General features: G+C 50.9%; 1 protein-coding gene across 1 annotated transcript in view; it reads right to left on the bottom strand.

Moving 5' to 3' along the window:
• Positions 1-18,018, bottom strand: part of SCN4A (sodium voltage-gated channel alpha subunit 4) — a 118,342-nt gene that overhangs the window by 45,533 nt on the left and 54,791 nt on the right. The window contains exons 13-15 of the mRNA XM_077806049.1: positions 15,451-15,624; positions 13,688-14,044; positions 649-1,077 (exon numbers count right to left, since the gene is read on the bottom strand). Of these exons, the coding sequence (XP_077662175.1) occupies positions 649-1,077; positions 13,688-14,044; positions 15,451-15,624 (960 nt within the window). The remainder of the gene's footprint in view (positions 1-648; positions 1,078-13,687; positions 14,045-15,450; positions 15,625-18,018) is intronic.

Below are 18,018 nucleotides of genomic sequence, written 5' to 3'. Positions count from 1 at the left end.
CGTAGCTCTGTCAGTTAGGGGCGATATTTTTTTGCTGATATCATTATGCCGGTAAAAGCCCTCTTGTAGATGCAGTTATCCTGGGATAATGGTGCTTATACTTGGATAGCTTAGGCCAGATCTACACTACACAGTGACTTTTATAGAGAGAATTTCAGCCAAATGGTGACTAGCCATTGTTGAGTATACCAGTGGGACAAAGGTCCTGGCCAAATGCTCCTCTTCTGTGTGCTTATCTGAGTGGAGGAGGGGGCCCAGTTGGGGGCTGGCGAGAGGGGGGAGGTTTGGTTTGCAGTCTGCAGCATGATTCCTCCCTCTCCCACCGCCCCATGGCTGCCACTTAATGCTCAAAATGCAGGAAGAGTAAAGAGTTGCCTGGGGCAACTGCAATGATTTAGCAAACTTAGTGCATCTGCTCCTTTGTCTGCAGCACAGACCAATCGATTCAATTGACATCCCGGCTTGGGCAACTAAACGTGCATGCAATTCCCATCAGGCTTGTCGCGTCAGCCCCAGAAAACAATCCTGCGACATGGAATGCAAATCCCACTCCAGTCCCCTCTGCCTTGAATGGGAGTGCTGGACAACAGGACATGGCCCATTAGCATCCGTGAGGCTGGCTGGCTAAAGCAAAGACTGGTTGCCTACCTTGGTGTCTTCTGTGTCTGACTGAGTGCTTGTTTCTTCATCATAGAGGTCCGACTCCTCAGAGGCAATTGGCACTTGGACAGTCAGGTTGGGGTTGTTAATGAAATTCATGTGGTCCAGCTCATCCACAAACAACTGCTCTTTCCCAGCTACTCCATCCATATACTCCGACTTGGAATCCTGGCCCGAATCCATGTGGTTTAGCACATAGTTGTCTTTCTTATTATCCTCTTGTTCCTCGGCCGGCTCTCTCTTCTCCTTCCACTGCAGGTGAAGTAGTGTGAGGACAGTTCTCTTTACAAAGTCAATTGCCCTGGTGATCCTGCCAATAGCAATCTGCAAATTGTTCAATTCGCCATCATCATCAGAAGCCGCAAGGCTATCGGCGCTGAAGGAGCTCAGCAGCAAAGCTAAGAAAAGGTTCAGGACCTGGAGGGGACAAAAGCAAACACCAGGTCTAGTGTCAGACATGAGCACAGTCCTAGGGTCTAGATCAGGTGGGGGATCTCAATATTTTCCTTGGTGTGGACGACACCTTACTAAGACAGAATCTCATATGGACACGACCCCTCCCATTTGTGACTGTGTGGACCTGACCCTCCCATCCACATAACATCCTTGTGGTCCTGACAGCTCTAGCTGTCTCCATGTCTAGATGGCAGCCGGTATCAAGTGGAGTGCCCCAAGGGTCTGTCCTGGGGCCGGTTTTGTTCAATATCTTCATAAATGATCTGGAGGATGGTGTGGATTGCACTCTCAGCAAATTTGCGGATGATACTAAACTGGGAGGAGTGGTAGATACGCTGGAGGGGAGGGATAGGATACAGAAGGACCTAGACAAATTGGAGGATTGGGCCAAAAGAAATCTGATGAGGTTCAATAAGGATAAGTGCAGGGTCCTGCACTTAGGATGGAAGAATCCAATGCACCGCTACAGACTAGGGACCGAATGGCTAGGCAGCAGTTCTGCGGAAAAGGACCTAGGGGTGACAGTGGATGAGAAGCTGGATATGAGTCAGCAGTGTGCCCTTGTTGCCAAGAAGGCCAATGGCATTTTGGGATGTATAAGTAGGGGCATAGCGAGCAGATCGAGGGACGTGATCGTTCCCCTCTATTCGACATTGGTGAGGCCTCATCTGGAGTACTGTGTCCAGTTTTGGGCCCCACACTACAAGAAGGATGTGGATAAATTGGAGAGAGTCCAGCGAAGGGCAACAAAAATGATTAGGGGTCTAGAACACATGACTTATGAGGAGAGGCTGAGGGAGCTTGGATTGTTTAGCCTGCAGAAAAGAAGAATGAGTGTGGATTTGATAGCTGCTTTCAACTACCTGAAAGGGGGTTCCAAAGAGGATGGCTCTAGACTGTTCTCAATGGTAGCAGATGACAGAACGAGGAGTAATGGTCTCAAGTTGCAGTGGGGGAGGTTTAGGTTGGATATTAGGAAAAACTTTTTCACTAAGAGGGTGGTGAAACACTGGAATGCATTACCTAGGGAGGTGGTAGAATCTCCTTCCTTAGAGGTTTTTAAGGTCAGACTTGACAAAGCCCTGGCTGGGATGATTTAACTGGGAATTGGTCCTGCTTCGAGCAGGGGGTTGGACTAGATGACCTTCAGGGGTCCCTTCCAACCCTGATATTCTATGCTTCTATGATTCTATGCTCCCCTCTGGAGGAGTCGCAGTAGGAAAGTGTTGATCCATTAGTAAGGGAAGCTCTTCACTGCTTGGTTGACCCAGGTGATCAGCACCCAGGTCTGAGCACCCGGTGAGCCTCGCCCAGGAGTGAGCATCCCTGCTGCAAAGTGATGTGCCCTTCCTTGGCAGAGGCACCCTGGAGTCTTTCCCACACAGGTCTGCCCATTGCGGGAGAACTTTTGTCTGTCCGGGGGGGATTTTCCCCTGTGTCCTGACTGCAAAGCGTGTGGGTTCGAGCCCGAGTTAAAGCAGAGCCCAGGTTAACTGTGCTGCGCGGATACAGCTTCAGTATCTTTAATGCAACACAGTGTGTTATTGCTTCTGTAAAAAGGTCTGTCACCCCGTCGCCTCCTGGTGTTCTGTGCTGCTATTTCATCTCCATTCCCACCTTTTCTGCCCCTGCTCTCCTCTGCCTGGTCTGTTCCCAGAGCTGGCCCACTAGGCCTGGTGCCCTTCTTCCCATGTTCCCCTGGACATGCTGCCCAGCTGCCTCATTCCTTCCTCCCCTGCTGGTGGCCCCAATTTCTCTTCTCCTGCTTGGTTCCATCTGCCTTTCCACCCCATAGGCTCTTCTCTGCAGTGAAGAGCCTGGAGAGCTGTAGAAGCAGCAGGAGATGAAGGGAGAAGAACCAGCACCATGTGACCAGACAGCTCTCCACAGACCACTGGCTGCATGTCTAACACTGACAGACCCCAGTCGTCGGCGGGTGGGATTGAACCTGGGACCTCTGGAGCTTAGTGCGTGAGCCTCTACAGCATGAGAACAAGGCTGGAAAACAAACTCATTAATCTCTGGTTTCAGAGTAGCAGCCGTGTTAGTCTGTATTCACAAAAAGGAGTACTTGTGGCACCTTAGAGAAGGTGCCACAAGTACTCCTTTTCTTTTCTCATTAATCTCGCTAAGTGATCTTGGTGCCACTAGATGGGACATAACACCACAGCCGGGAGGTGTGTGGGTTACACTGGCACCACGCTTTGGCTCCCTCCTTAGCCAGCAGAAGTAACATAGGCCCTGAGTCAACCAGGCACCTAAGCATGTGTCTGACATTCAGTATGTGAGTGGTTCACTATTTCACTAGGACTATTCACAGAGTTGTAGCAGGGTCACCAGCTCTCACGATTTTATCGTGATTCTCACGATATTTGGTGGGTTTTTTTATAACTCTCCAGCTTCTGGATCACGTGGTTACATGGGAACCTTGGCTTTTATTTCAGTGAAAATGAGCTTCTAGCCCTCATAGCTGCAGAGAAAAGCTTCAAAATGTGGCCCGGGTGCCTCCACTGAGCATTTTCACACCCTCAGTGAGTACGAACAACTTACTTTTCATTTTTTGTTTGCAATGTTGTTGTAGCTGTGTCGGTCCCAGGATACGAGAGAGACAAGGTGGGTGAGGTAATAGCTTTTATTGGACCAGCTTCTGTTGGTGAAAGAGAGAAGCTTTTGAGATGCACAGAGCTCTTCTTTGCTGTCTCTTTCACCAACAGAAGTTGGTCCAATAAAAGATATTACAACATGCATCTTGAATCTCTTTTAATTGTTTGTAATACAAGCTGAGATTCTTGTGGACTCACATGACTCCAGAAGCTGGAGCCTACAAAACCAAACCAATAGCATGAGACTCATGATAACTCAACTTGGGAGAGTTGGTGATGCTGCAGTGCTCAAGGACCATCCGTGGTCATCCATGGGAGACTGAAAGTGTGAGAGTTTTCAAAACAGGCAACTGTTGCATGAACCTTTTGGTGCAAAGAGGTTTTTCCTTGCACTGGGCACAGAATCATCCAATTCCTGCATTCATCTATTTCTTTATGGATCTGCACTATTGTCAACCCCTAGCATTCAAAAATCCCAAGGTAACCTAATGGGAGCATGCTCCCTGACTTCCCACCATCCCTGTCTTGACTCAGCACCCTTGGGTGGAGTTTTGGGGGCAGAGGAGCTGTGTCCCAGGCCCTAATCTAATGGAGATTGCTCCCCTCCGCACTGCGCAGTGGTGAAGAGTGGTGGTCCTGCACATGGACCCTCTCATGGGATGCCCTGCCTCAGTCCCCTATTGCACTGGCTGCATTCCCACCATTGTCTTCGCTCCAGAGGATGCCCCATTGCACAAAAAGCTAATTGGACCAATGACAGATTTTGCATCAGTAGTGTGCTTGGGGCTAAATCCAGCGACTCCGCCCCGCCCCAGAGAAAGGCTGGTCTCGCCGCACAATGGGAGCGGCTGGTGCTTTACAGGGTACAGCAGCATTGCCCAGGACGTGAAATGCATTTGCTGTGAAAAACTGACCCCTCCAGTCCAGCCCCCACAGCTGTTGATGTTTGTGCCTCCTGGTGCCAGAAGCACATTTGAGAAGGGAATTAGCTGCTATTCAAGGTCACTGCTGTTTTCACATGGCTCATGCCATATGACTTAAACAGAGTCTTTAAATAAATCCCTGGGACCACACCAGTTTAATACTCACGTTAAGTACCAATTACAGCTAATCATTTCTGTTGCCGTTGTCTCCGGAGTGTTTTGGCAGGAGTTGATTATCTTGTCACCTGAGTGACTTCCTCCCTTCCCCCTTTAATAATGCCAAAGGAAATGCCCAAAGTGTCATTACTAGTAAAGGATGACCGGCCATGGCATTATCTAGGGGGAGGGCTCCATAAATATACATCATTGTAGCCAGAACGCTTAGGCCATCACCTGGTTTATGCTCCAGGAAACTGAAACCCAGTACTGGTCTGATTTCCCTATGCAGAGAGGAGGCAAAGCAGCTGGACCCAGTGGGGGGACATGGAAGTGGGCCCAGGCTACTCCCCTTTACCTGGGACTCTGCAGAAGTGTCTGCTAGAGCTCTGTGGGCTGTTGTGGGTCTTAAGGGCAGAGCAGTCACCCTCTGAGACTTGGTCTCCCACGGGAAATCAGGTTGGTTGCTAGTGGGGCTCCAGTGTGAGCACTCTGCAACCCTGGGGAAGAGGCCCCCTGCCCCCTCTCCATGCAGTGATAAGTCACAAACCCAGTGAATCAAAATTCAGGATGTTATCCTGCCCCTTAGGGGGAGGGGGAATTATAGTGCATGGCCTTCAGTCATCCTACACCCCGTGTATGGGAGATCTGGGGGAGTGTAAGGAGTGAGCTCAGGTGATGATCAGTGACCAGAAACTGATGACAGAAGAAGAGCAGGACCAGGGTACGGGGCGAACCACACACATACATTGACAGGGCCACATTTTCAAAGGCAGCCCCTCCGTTTGCAGCTACAGTTTTGCCTGATCGAATTGTGTGACGTCCAAAACCGCAGAGTCGCTGGGCAAGCAACCGTCACACTCACACCCCTACCTACGGCACCCCGTCAATAGGGACGTGTTCCAGCAGGAAGTACAGGTGGAGCCCCCTGGAAAATGTGGCTCTAAAATTGGCGTCACTCCTGCCAGGGGCCATGCTGGGGTGGTCTGGCAACGCTGGGTTAGGGCTCCAGCGCTCTAAACACACGTCTCTACAGCAGATGTTCCTGGAGGCGCCTCAAGAGGGCTCTGAATTAGTCTCAGTCTGGGCTGTGTTCTGATAAACGGATGCACCAGAAAGACGTGCTCAGTAAATGCTGCTGGGGAGGAAGGCTCTACCAGCGGGCAACGTGGGAGTGTGAATGCATTAGTCCTGCAGCTGGGGGCACTACTGGGGTTACAATGGCGCTGGGCCCACATGCAGAAGGGGCCCCAGCACCTGGACCCCCCCCCCCACTCCACCTGCGCTTTGCCCCGAGGCCCTGCCCCTGCTTGGCCTCTTCCCCCCAAAGTCCTGCCCATCGCTCGCTCCTCTCCACCCCCTCCCTGGTGTGTGAGCAGCAGCAGGGCCTCGGAGGGGAAGAGGCCTAGCGGGGGCGAGGCCGCAGGGCAGCGTGGGGGGCATGGCCACAAAAGATTAATCTGGCCCTGGCCGGGGGGAGGGGCAGGGCAGCCGAACAGGAAAACGTTAGGGTTAGGGCAGATGTGTCTTCCTAAAAGCCATGACACTGCAGCCCCTCCCATGCCTCCAGCACTGCCCTCTGCAGCGTCAGCACCCAGGCCTGATGGAGCTCGTTACGCATCTCACACCCTGTCTCGCACTGGGGCTGCGCCTGGCCTGGAACCTGAGCTGTGACTTTCCATCCTGGAGGTGAGCTCAGCCACACTGACAGAGCCCGGAGCTGCCAACTTCACTGGCCTCTGTGGCCTTCTGCCCTCTTATACCAGGGCTGAATTTGGCCCCCGGGGAGCTGTGGAGGCCCCGGGGGGGCAGGAACATCTTTAGCGACGCCCACAGGGTGCCATGACGCAGAAGGAGATGCAGTCAGCTCTCCCCTAGATAGTTTTCAACGTGAATTCCAACAGGCTTACACAACTCTGACAAGTAATAGAAGCAATTAGACAAGCCACCAGGATGCCTGCTGCTGCCTTGCTCCTTTGGAGGAGAGAACAGGACCCACGCAGCCAGGAAAATAACTTTCAAAGCCAGCGAGTAGAAGGGGACCAAGGATAGAAAGGATTTCACACTTCCCTGGAACTTAGGGGTTACATCTGCAATTTGGGCCGTGGTATCAGGGCAGCGAGTAACTCGGTCATCGAGGGAGGTAAACGGGGGCGGAGGCGATGCAGGGGGGCAATGCAGGGGGGCGATGCAGGGGGGCGGAGGCTGCACGGCTCCCGTGTGGAAATCCAACAGAAGGGGGCACTGTGGAGAGGAGGAGAATGAGGGGAAATACAGGGTGTATTGGGGAAGTGTCAGGATTTGTCATGTGGATGAGGGCGGGGAGGAGAGTAGGTGACATTTCTGTGCTAATTGGTTTTTTACCAAAAAATGAAAACTTCAGGTCGAATTCAGTGACTAGTTTCAGCCAAAACAAAATGGAAAAACCTGTAAATGTCCAAACAAAACATTTCAACATGTCACTTCGGAAAGCCGTTTCGTTTCAGCGTTGACTTACATTTCATTTAAAAACATTGCAAACATTTCAAACCCTTTGAAAATTAAATGAAATGGTTCATTCAACCCTACAGTAAATCATTTTGGGTTTTCGTTTTGGCCCAAAAAAACAAAAATGTGTCATTTTGGTTCGATCCAGAATGCCTTTTAAAAAAATCCATTTCCGTTCCCCTAGTGAGCGAGAAAAGGCAGAACTCGCCCAGCTCGAAAGCGGAGGTTTCATTGCAGAACTGGCAGGGAAGGACCTGCTCATTGCAAAGGTATCTAGTGCCTCAGGGGGGATGTTGAAGCTGTATAGAATATGGGCGACCATTTATAATACTATCAATACCAAATTGCAATGACTCTTATACCAGATATGCCACGTAAGGTATTCGTGGAAAAGATATGATTTCCTAAACATGATAACCTTGTTTATATGTAAGAGAGCGCTACGATTGCTCAGAGCTCCAGTATGAAATGGAAGAAAAGCCTGTTGAGAGTCTTTGGGTTAAGTTTAGAGACAAGAGCAACAAGGGCAATGTCGTGGTGGGCGTCTGCTATAGACCACCAGACCAGGAGGATGACATAGACAGGGCTTTCTTCGGACAACTAACAGAAGTTTCCAGACCGCAGGCCCTGGTTCTCATGCGGGACTTCAATCACCCTGACATCTGCTGGGAGAGCAATACAGCAATGCACAGACAATCCAGGAAGCTTTTGGAGAGTATTGGGGATGACTTCCTGGTGCGAGTGCTAGAGGAAACAACTAGGGGCCATGCTCCTCTTGACCTGCTGCTCACAAACAGGGAAGAATTGGTAGGGGAAGTAGAAGTGGGTGGCAACCTGGGCAGCAGCGATCATGAGATGGTCGAGTTCAGGATCCTGACAAAAGGAAGAAAGGAGAGCAGCAGAATATAGACCCTGGACTTCACAAAAGCAGACTTTGACTCCCTCAGGGAACTGATGGGCAGGATCCCCTGGGAGAATAAAATGACGGGGCAAGGAGTCCAGGAGAGCTGGCTGTATTTTAAAGAAGCCTTATTGTGGGCACAGGAACAAACCATCCTGATGTGCAGAAAGAATAGCAAATATGACAGGCAACCATCTTGGCTTAACAGTGAAATCTTCTGTGAGCTTAAACAGAAAAAGGAAGCTTACACGAAGTGGAAACTTGGACAGATGACTAGGGAGGAGTATAAAAATATTGCTCAAGCATGCAGGGGTGTAATCAGGAAGGCCAAAGCACAACCGGAGTTGCAGCTAGCAAGGGATTTGAAGGGTAACAAGAAGGGTTTCTACAGGTATGTTAGCAACAAGAAGGTGGTCAGGGAAAGTGTGGGACCCTTACTGAATGGGGGAGGCAACCTAGTGACAGATGATGTGGAAAAAGCTGAAGTACTCAATGCTTTTTTTGCCTCGGTCTTCACAGACAAGGCCAGCTCCCAGACTGCTGCACTAGGCAGCACACCATGGGGAGGAGGTGACCAGCCCTCTGTGGAGAAAGAAGTGGTTCGGGACTATTTAGAAAAGCTGGACGAGCACAAGTCCATGGGGCCGAATGTGCTGCATCCGAGAGTGCTAAAGGAGTTGGTGGATGTGATTGCAGAGTCATTGGCCACTAGCGTTGAAAACTTGTGGCGATCGGGGGACGTCCTGGACGATTGAAAAAAAGCAAATATAGTGCCCATCATTAAAAAAGAGAAGAAGGAGAATCCAGGGAACTACAGACCGGTCAGCCTCACCTCAGTCCCTGGAAAAATCATGGAGCAGGTCCTCAAGGAATCCATTTTGAAGCACTTGGAGGAGAGGAAGGTGATCAGGAACAGTCAACATGGATTCACTAAGGGCAAGTCATGCCTGACTAACCTGATTGCCTTCTATGATGAGATAACTGGCTCTGTGGATATGGGGAAAATTGTGGACATGATATATCTTGACTTTAGAAAAGCTTTTGATACGGTCTCCCACAGTATTCTTGCCAGCAAGTTAAAAAAGTATGGATTGGATGAATGGACTATAAGATAGATAGAAAGCTGGCTAGATCGTCAAGCTCAATCGGTAGTGATCAATGGCTCGATGTCTAGTTGGCAGCCAGTATCAAGTGGAGTTCCCCAGGAGTTGGTCCTGGGGCTGGTTTTGTTCAAGATCTTCATTAATGATCTGGATGATAGGATGGATTGCACCCTCAGCAAGTTCCCAGATGACACTAAACTGGGGGGGAAAAGTAGATATGCTGTAAGTAGGGATAGGATTTAGAGTGACCTAGACAAATTGGAGGATTGGGCCAAAAGAAATCTGATGAGGTTCAACAAGGACAAGTGCAGAGTCCTGCACTTAGGATGGAAGAATCAGTCCCATGCACTGCTTCAGACTAGGGACTGACTGGCTAAGTGTCAGTCCTGCAGAAAAGGTCTTGGGGATTACAGTGGATGAGAAGCTGGATATGAGTCAACAGTGTGCCCTTGTTGCCAAGAAGGCTAACGGCATAACCTGCATTAATAGGAGCATTGCTAGCAGATTGAGGGAAGTGATTATTCTCCTCTGTTTGGCACTGTGAGGCCACATCTGGAGTATTGCGTCCAGTTTTGGGCCCCCCCACTACAGAAAAGATGTGGACGAACTGGAGAGAGTCCAGTGGAGGGCAACGAAAATTATTATGGGGCTGGGGCACATGACTTACAAGGTGAGGCTAAGGGAATTGGGCTTATTTAGTCTGCAGAAGAGAAGAGTGAGGGGGGATTTGATAGCAGCCTTCAAATACCTGAAGGGGGGTTCCAAAGAGAATGGAGCTCGGCTATTCTCAGTGGTGGCAAATGACAGAACAAGAAACAATGGTCTCAAGTTGAAGTTGGGGAGGTTTAGGTTGGATATTAGGAAAAACTCTTTCCCTGTGAGGGTGCTGAAGCACTGGAATGGGTTCCATAGAAAGGTGGTGGAATCTCCATCCTTAGAGGTTTTTAAGGCCCAGCTTGAGAAAGCCCTGCCTGGGATGATTTAGTTGGGGTTGGTCCTGCTTTGAGCAGGGGGTTGGACTAGATGACCTCCTGAGGCCTCTTCCAACCCTAATCTTCTATGATTCTATGATCCTATATGCACGTATCATCTCTGTACCATGAGTTATAAATATGTGTGGTATATTGATATCTCAAACTTGTGCTGAGCAGCTGGGTGGCACCCACAGACAGATTGGCATCAGCAGTATCCAGCCTGTTTGATAGCCCATCAGGGGAAATCAGCTGTACAATGAACCCATTGAGAGAAGCCAGGGGCTATACCTATGAGTCAGCAGGACATGCCCATGACTGCATGTGCTCTTCCATGCCATGTGCTGAGCTTGTGTTTGGGACAAAGGATGCACAAGCCACATGACAATTGGCAAAGGATATAAAAAGGCAGTTGCATCACCTCCATTTCATCTTCAATCCTGCTTCTCAGCTCTGGAGTAACTTCTCTGCAAACTGAAGCTTTGAATGAAGGACTGACAGACCTATCCAAGCTGTGGATATGTTCCAGAGGGACTTTACAAGCCAGCAAACTCACCAATGCTGCTAAGAACCTGATATGTGGACTCTGAAGTCATATGTATGTATCTGATTGCTTGACTATTTAACAACTCTTTTCTCATTCTTTTCTTTTATAATAAAACCTTTAGTTTTAGATACTAAAGGCTTGGCGGGCAGCGTGGTAGTTTGGGTAAGATCCAAACCAATTTGCTGATTGCGAGCCAGAGACTTGAATGTAATAAAGGGGGCTGTGTGATTTTTTGATACCCAGTGTGGGGGATCAGGGGCACTGCCTGTGACTGGTTGGTGAATTTAACTACAGTGTTAACCACCAGTTTTGGGGGAATGAGCTCTCCTTTTTTGCAGCCTGCCTTGGCCTTGGCCTTTCCAGTGTGGGCTACCCTAAGCACCTTGGGTCAGAGGGATATCACAGAGTTTACGGCCATAAGGGACCACCAGATTATCCAGTCTAACCTCCTATACATCACAGGCCAGTGACACCGCCCAGCACCTGCATGCTGAACCCAGCAACCGAAATTAAACCAAAGTATCACAGTCCACTGGAGACTAAGCTAGCGTGTGCCCTAATCAGAGAATAGAAGGGACGGAGGTGAGCCAATGCTGAAGGCCGCTGCAGTGGCAGGAAACTGATGAAGTGAGCTACACCAAGAGGATACAATCCAGGCCTAGCTTTCAGGCACAGCACCCGCCTGCCATATGACGTGCCCAGCAGCTTGAGAGAGCGTTTAGAGCAGATGGAGCCTCCATTGCTTTTGCTAGAGGAGAGGCTGGGAAACGGCCAAAATGAAACATCCAGGCTGGATGGAACCAGGAACTTCAGTGCCCTACCAGAAGAGGGATGGTCTGGGAAGGCCCAGCTTGGTGAAGATGGGCAGAAAGAGACCACCCAGGGCAAAGCGCTCAGTGGAAATAGACACGGGGATGCACACTCATCTGCCTCATCACAAGAGGTCACAAAAAGGGGCAGGAAGGCCTGGAAATTCACCTGGAGGGTGAAGCGGGGAGGGAAGAGCTGCTCATGGGATGTTCTTTTCTGCCTCAGAGTCCACGTCCAGCCACCCTTGCCCCAAAGTCCACCATCCCCCCACAACGAAAACAGACTAGACAACTCCCCAGTCCTAGCTGTCGTGCACACACCCAGCTGTTGGATGGGGGGGTGCCAGCAAGCTGCCAGGCCCCTTCCAGCACTTTTGCCTATCCGTATGTGGACTGAATCCAGGTGCTCTGAGACACAGCCTCTCCCCGTGTGCCGCCCCTGAAGCTCTGTTCAGCGTGGACATGGAGATCAACAGAGCCCGGGGCAAACCGGAGGAGGTTGGATGCAGGGCATTCCTTGGACTGTGGAATCCGCTGCTGGTCCTGAACAGCTGAGCCAGAGTCCTGCTCCCAGGGGATGATGCCCCAAACTCCTGCCTTAGAGTCCAAGGCCAGAAGGGACTGCTGTGATCACCCTGTATAGCCTAGGCCAGGGGACTGCCCCAGAATACATTCCTAGAGCAGATCTTCTAGAAAAGCATCCAGTCTTGAGACTGCCACACCCCTTCACCCATAAGCCAACACTGCAACATGGTTCCAGTCAAGTGCTGCTAGATATAAACAGCCTGGAGCACAGGGCAGGAGTTGGGTGATGTGGTCCAGTGGGGTGGGCATGAGATGGAGGCCTAAGTTCTATTCCTGGTTCTTTCTGTGGGATGTTGGCAAGTCATGTCTCCCTGTGCCTTAGCTTTCCCTCTCTTTGTTTGGTTTGTAAACTCTTCAAAGCAGGGACTGTCTCTTGCTCTGCGTTTGTACAGCACCTAGCACAATAGGGCCTAAACCTCAGCTGGTGCCCGTATGGGCTACTGTAAGATAAGTAATGCAGGACTGATGTACTTCTGTAGTGGGGCACAGATCCTGCAGGGATGGCGCCTTGGATATGTTTATCCTAATAGCAATACTAACTGATGGCTGGGCAGCTAGCGGGTGAGGAGCCGAGAGTGAGTGTGTGATCATAGAATCATAGAATCATAGAATATCAGGATTGGAAGGGACCCCTGAAGGTCATCTAGTCCAACCCCCTGCTCGAAGCAGGACCAATTCCCAGTTAAATCATCCCAGCCAGGGCTTTGTCAAGCCTGACCTTAAAAACTTCCAAGGAAGGAGATTCCACCACCTCCCTAGGCAACGCATTCCAGTGTTTCACCACCCTCTTAGTGAAAAAGTTTTTCCTAATATCCAATCTAAACCTCCCCCACTGCAACTTGAGACCATTACTCCTCGTTCTGTCATCTGCTACCATTGAGAACAGTCTAGAGCCATCCTCTTTGGAACCCCCTTTCAGGTAGTTGAAAGCAGCTATCAAATCCCCCCTCATTCTTCTCTTCTGCAGGCTAAACAATCCCAGCTCCCTCAGCCTCTCCTCATAAGTCATGTGTTCTAGACCCCTAATCATTTTTGTTGCCCTTCGCTGGACTCTCTCCAATTTATCCACATCCTTCTTGTAGTGTGGGGCCCAAAACTGGACACAGTACTCCAGATGAGGCCTCACCAATGTCGAATAGAGGGGGACGATCACGTCCCTCGATCTGCTCGCTATGCCCCTACTTATACATCCCAAAATGCCATTGGCCTTCTTGGCAACAAGGGCACACTGCTGACTCATATCCAGCTTCTCGTCCACTGTCACCCCTAGATCCTTTTCCGCAGAACTGCTGCCTAGCCATTCGGTCCCTAGCTCAGGGTCCTCCCTGATGGCTCAGGTGTCCTCCCTACATGGATTTCAGATAAGAACATAGGAACATAAGAACAGCCATAGTAGGTCAGACCAAAGGTCCATCTAACCCAGTATCCATTGCTCCCCCTTTGGTCCCATTTTATCAACTGATGCTACCACGACCCAGCGACTCACCACGAGGTTCCCGATGACCATGACCATCAAGAAGACAATGAGGCACATGGGCTGGCCAGCCACCTCCATGCAGTCCCACATGGTCTCGATCCACTCCCCGCACAGGATGCGGAAGATGATGAGGAAGGCGTGGAAGAAGTCGTACATGTGCCAGCGGGGCAGCGTGCAGTCCTGAGAGATCTTGCACACGTATTCCTTATAGCTCTTCCCAAACAGCTGCATGCCCACCACAGCAAAGATGAAGACGATGATGGCCAGTACCAGGGTGAGGTTTCCCAGAGCGCCCACAGAGTTGCCAATGATCTTTATCAACATGTTGAGGGTTGGCCAGGACTTGGCAAGCTTGAAAACTCTCAGCTGCAAGGAGGTGGAAACAGAAACCTTGATTGGCCTGTGGAACTCATTGCCACAAGATATCACTGACATTAAGAGGATGCAGGATTCTGAGTGACAGCATTCAGATAGTATCCAGAGTGATAGTAGTAAATGATGAGCTATTGCCAGCAGGAGAGTGGGTTTGTGTGTGTGTGTGTGTGTCCCCAGGAAAAAGTGGGGGGGTGAGAAAGCCTGGATTTGTGCTGGACATGGCCCACCTTGATTACCATACACATTATAGGGAAAGTGGTCACTTTGGATGAGCTATTACCAGCAGGAGAGTGAGTTTGTGTGTGTATAGGGGTGCGGGGGGGGGGTGAGAAAACCTGGATTTGTGCTGGAAATGGCCCACCTTGATTATCATGCACATTGTAGGGAGAGTGGTCACTTTGGATGAGCTATTACCAGCAGGTTAGTGAGTTTGTGTGTGTGTTTTTTGGAGGGGGGTGAGGGGGTGAGAGAACCTGGATTTGTGCAGGAAATGGCCCACCCTGATTATCATGCACATTGTGAAGAGAGTTGTCACTTTGGATGGGCTATTACCAGCAGGAGAGTGAGTTTGTGTGTGGGGGGGGGGTGGAGGGTGAGAAAACCTGGATTTGTGCTGGAAATGGCCCAACCTGATGATCACTTTAGATAAGCTATTACCAGCAGGACAGTGGGGTGGGAGGAGGTATTGTTTCATGATCTCTGTGTGTATATAATGTCTGCTGCAGTTTCCACGGTATGCATCCGATGAAGTGAGCTGTAGCTCACGAAAGCTCATGCTCAAATAAATTGGTTAGTCTCTAAGGTGCCACAAGTACTCCTTTTCTTTTTGCGAATACAGACTAACACGGCTGTTACTCTGAAACCAGTAGTAAATACTAGGAACATAAGTGTTTTGGAAGGGGTATGAAACTTCCAGCTTCCACGCCTAACCCAACCTCAAACCATTGCGGGTTAGGAGGAAACTGTCATGGGGCAGATAGCTAACTACCTTCTGCACGGCTTCCTGCATCTTTCTCTATAGCTTCTGGTGCTGGCCTCTGACAGAGACAGGACATTGGGCTGGACTGACCTTGGCTCTGATCCAGCCTAGCTGTTCCTATATTAGCTCAGAGGGAATGTGGATGTCCCTGTGAGTTTAGCTACTGCCCCAGTAAGACTAGGGGAGCTGCTGTTGCCATTTCATCTAAAATGGACAGTACAGACATGCCTTCCTTGCATCTGCCATGCTAACAGCTCCCCCGGGCAAGCGGAACATTCAACCCAGGCTGCATCAGCCTGATCTTTAAACCCAGCGTGATTCAGTGACCGTCACCACCTGGGAGTTAGAAATGACCCTTCTCTGGGTATGGCACTTGCCATGAAGCCCCTCAGCACAGCAGAGCCACAGGGCAACCTACCAGGCGGAAGGATCGGAGCACAGAGAGCCCCTGCACATTGGCCAGGCCCAGCTCCACCAAGCTCAGGGTGACAATGATGCTGTCAAATATGTTCCACCCCTGCTGGAAGTAATCGTAGGGATCCAGGGCTATGAGCTTTAGCACCATCTCCGCGGTGAAGATCCCAGTGAAGACCTTTGAAAACAGACCCCGTTAGTGCTCATCACACAATCAGCGCGTCACAGTCCCGCGAGGGAGGGGATGGGCCTAAGGGGGATCTAGCACCAGAGCCCCCCCCGGGCATAGAAAGCAGCAGTGGGCAGCCGACTGAGTTCATGCCACAGCACCAGAGGGCCTGATCCAAAGTTACTGGCTTGGGACCATAACGCCATGCGCCCTGGCCCCCAGCGCTGACCACCCATCACATGGACATTCAGTGCCTTTCCTTTCAGGGTATACGGTCAACACTACAGGCACTGCTGCAGCTCCCCCGACTCTGTGTGACTCTGCGGGCTCATGGCCATCTCCTGCATGGCCTCCGGGCTGGTTCTGGGGTGTGCTGGACAAGGCAGGACTGGCCCAGCCCTCGCCCACCCCGTCCCCAGTTACGATCGAGATCACAGGGCTCGCCATAGGCTCGCCCTCACACATGGGCAAGAAGGCAGGGTTACGTTTTGGCAAGTCTGAGGGCATAGAAACAGCGCAGGGGAGGCTCCGTCCTGCGACAGCCCCTCGGCCCTTGGCCAGCCTGGGAACAGTTCCCCCCACGCGGACACTGGCTAAGACTGCCATCGGTCCCTGGCAGTGGGGGCAGGCCAGTGGCAGGGCCAGAGCACACAGCACTGTGGGGATTCTGAGCAATGGCAGAGCTCCTCAGAGGCAGCCCAGGCAGGGCAGAGGTAACTTAAAGCAGACCTCCAGGGGCTAGTTACACTGGGGGCTGGTCACTTCCAGAGCAGCCCAGAGCTGGGAGGGCGAAAAGGGGATTAAAGAGCTGCAAGTTTGGTGAGAGTCTGTCTGCACTGCCGTTGGGAGGTGCGACTGCAGCATGCATGGACATACCCAAGCCAGCTTTGATCTAGCTTTACCAGGGGCTGTTGTGAAGGCTCAAAGTGTAACTGAGTTCAAAAAAGAACTAGGTAAGCTCATGGACGATGGGCCCATCAATGGCTATTAGCCAGGATGGGCAGGGATGCAACCCCATGCTCTGGAGTCCCTAACCTCTGACTGCCAGACGCTGGGCGTGTATGACAGCAGATGGGTCACTTGTAATTGCCCTGTTCTGTTCACTCCCTCTGAAGCATCTGCCTCTGCCTCCTGGCGGCAGACAGGATACTGGGCTAGATGGACCATTGGTCTGAGCCAGTGTGGCCATTTGTATGTTCTCTAACTAGATGAAAGCTACCGCAGGTGAGAATAGCAGTGAAGCTGTGGCAGCATGGAGGGTGCATGGGCTACCCCTGCTCACCCAGCACCCTGGCTAGAGCCACTGTTCATGCTGCTGCAGCTGCACTGTTCGTGTCACTCAGACAAAGCTAGCACAGATATGTCTACACGCCGTGCACCACACCCCAGTGCAGGGAAGACATGCCCTAAACGGCAGATCATGAAGTGTCACACGCCAGGCATGACAGCACCAGACGACAAAACGGCACAGGAAACATGAAACTAAAGCAGATAGTCCAGGAGCCTCAGGAGACGCAGAGTCTTGGAATTCTCTTCCTGGAAGCCAAGAGAGACTGAGTGCCCTGGAGTTCTTTTGCTGGAAGTCGTGTGGGAGTGCAACAGGCTCCAGGAGACCCTGAACGAAGGTTGCTATGCGGCAGCTCTAGGCTGACTGGGAACGGGGGAAAGAGCACTATTGTTTGTGAGCCCCATGTGAACGCTTTTGCCACCAATTGCCTTCAGAAATACTTGGCATGGGGGATGCTGTCACAACAAAATAAAATCCAGTTGACCAAGTAGCACCCTCAAGTTACTTTCAACTTAGGAGGAAACCCAGGGGTCCCTTCCAGCGCTCTGCCTCTGTCACTCCCCCTGAGGTTGGCTGCTGGGTAAGGCGATCTGGCTTTTACACATTACTGTCTTATTGGGACAATAACGATGCTCTGCATTATCGCATTACCGCAGCACAGTAGCAGTTATGTGACAATTAGCCACCTACTCCAAGTGTTTGCATTTCATGGCCCCGAGTTCTGGGTGTGCAGAGCTGGGCTGATGGTAGGTTGCAAACATGACACGTGTTCAGCTCAGCAATGCTCGTTTTGCTGACTTTAGTTTCCATTTGTATTTGACTCCTGCTGGGCTTCATCTCCTCACCGGCCAGACTGATTCTAATCATATTGTCTCGTCCAGCCACAGGGGACTGGGCCAGGTGCAGGAATCCTTGGGTGAAATCCTCTGGTCTGTGCTAGGCAGGAGGTCAAACAAGATGATCATGCAAGCCCAATGAGAAGGTCTCTTCATTCTAACTCCCTTTCCTCTCTCCCCCACAAGGTTTTCTTCAGAGATTCCGCCTGAGCTCAGTCCAAAAGGGAGTTTGCTGGGAAGGGGTGGGAGAGTGGGTCTTGTGGAATCCATTCAGCTGCT

This window comes from Eretmochelys imbricata, chromosome 27 (assembly GCF_965152235.1).
Source record: "Eretmochelys imbricata isolate rEreImb1 chromosome 27, rEreImb1.hap1, whole genome shotgun sequence".
Taxonomy (NCBI): Eukaryota; Metazoa; Chordata; order Testudines; family Cheloniidae; genus Eretmochelys; species Eretmochelys imbricata.
The sequence above is the reverse complement of the archived record's forward strand: the minus strand, read 5'-3'. Positions and strand labels throughout refer to the sequence as shown.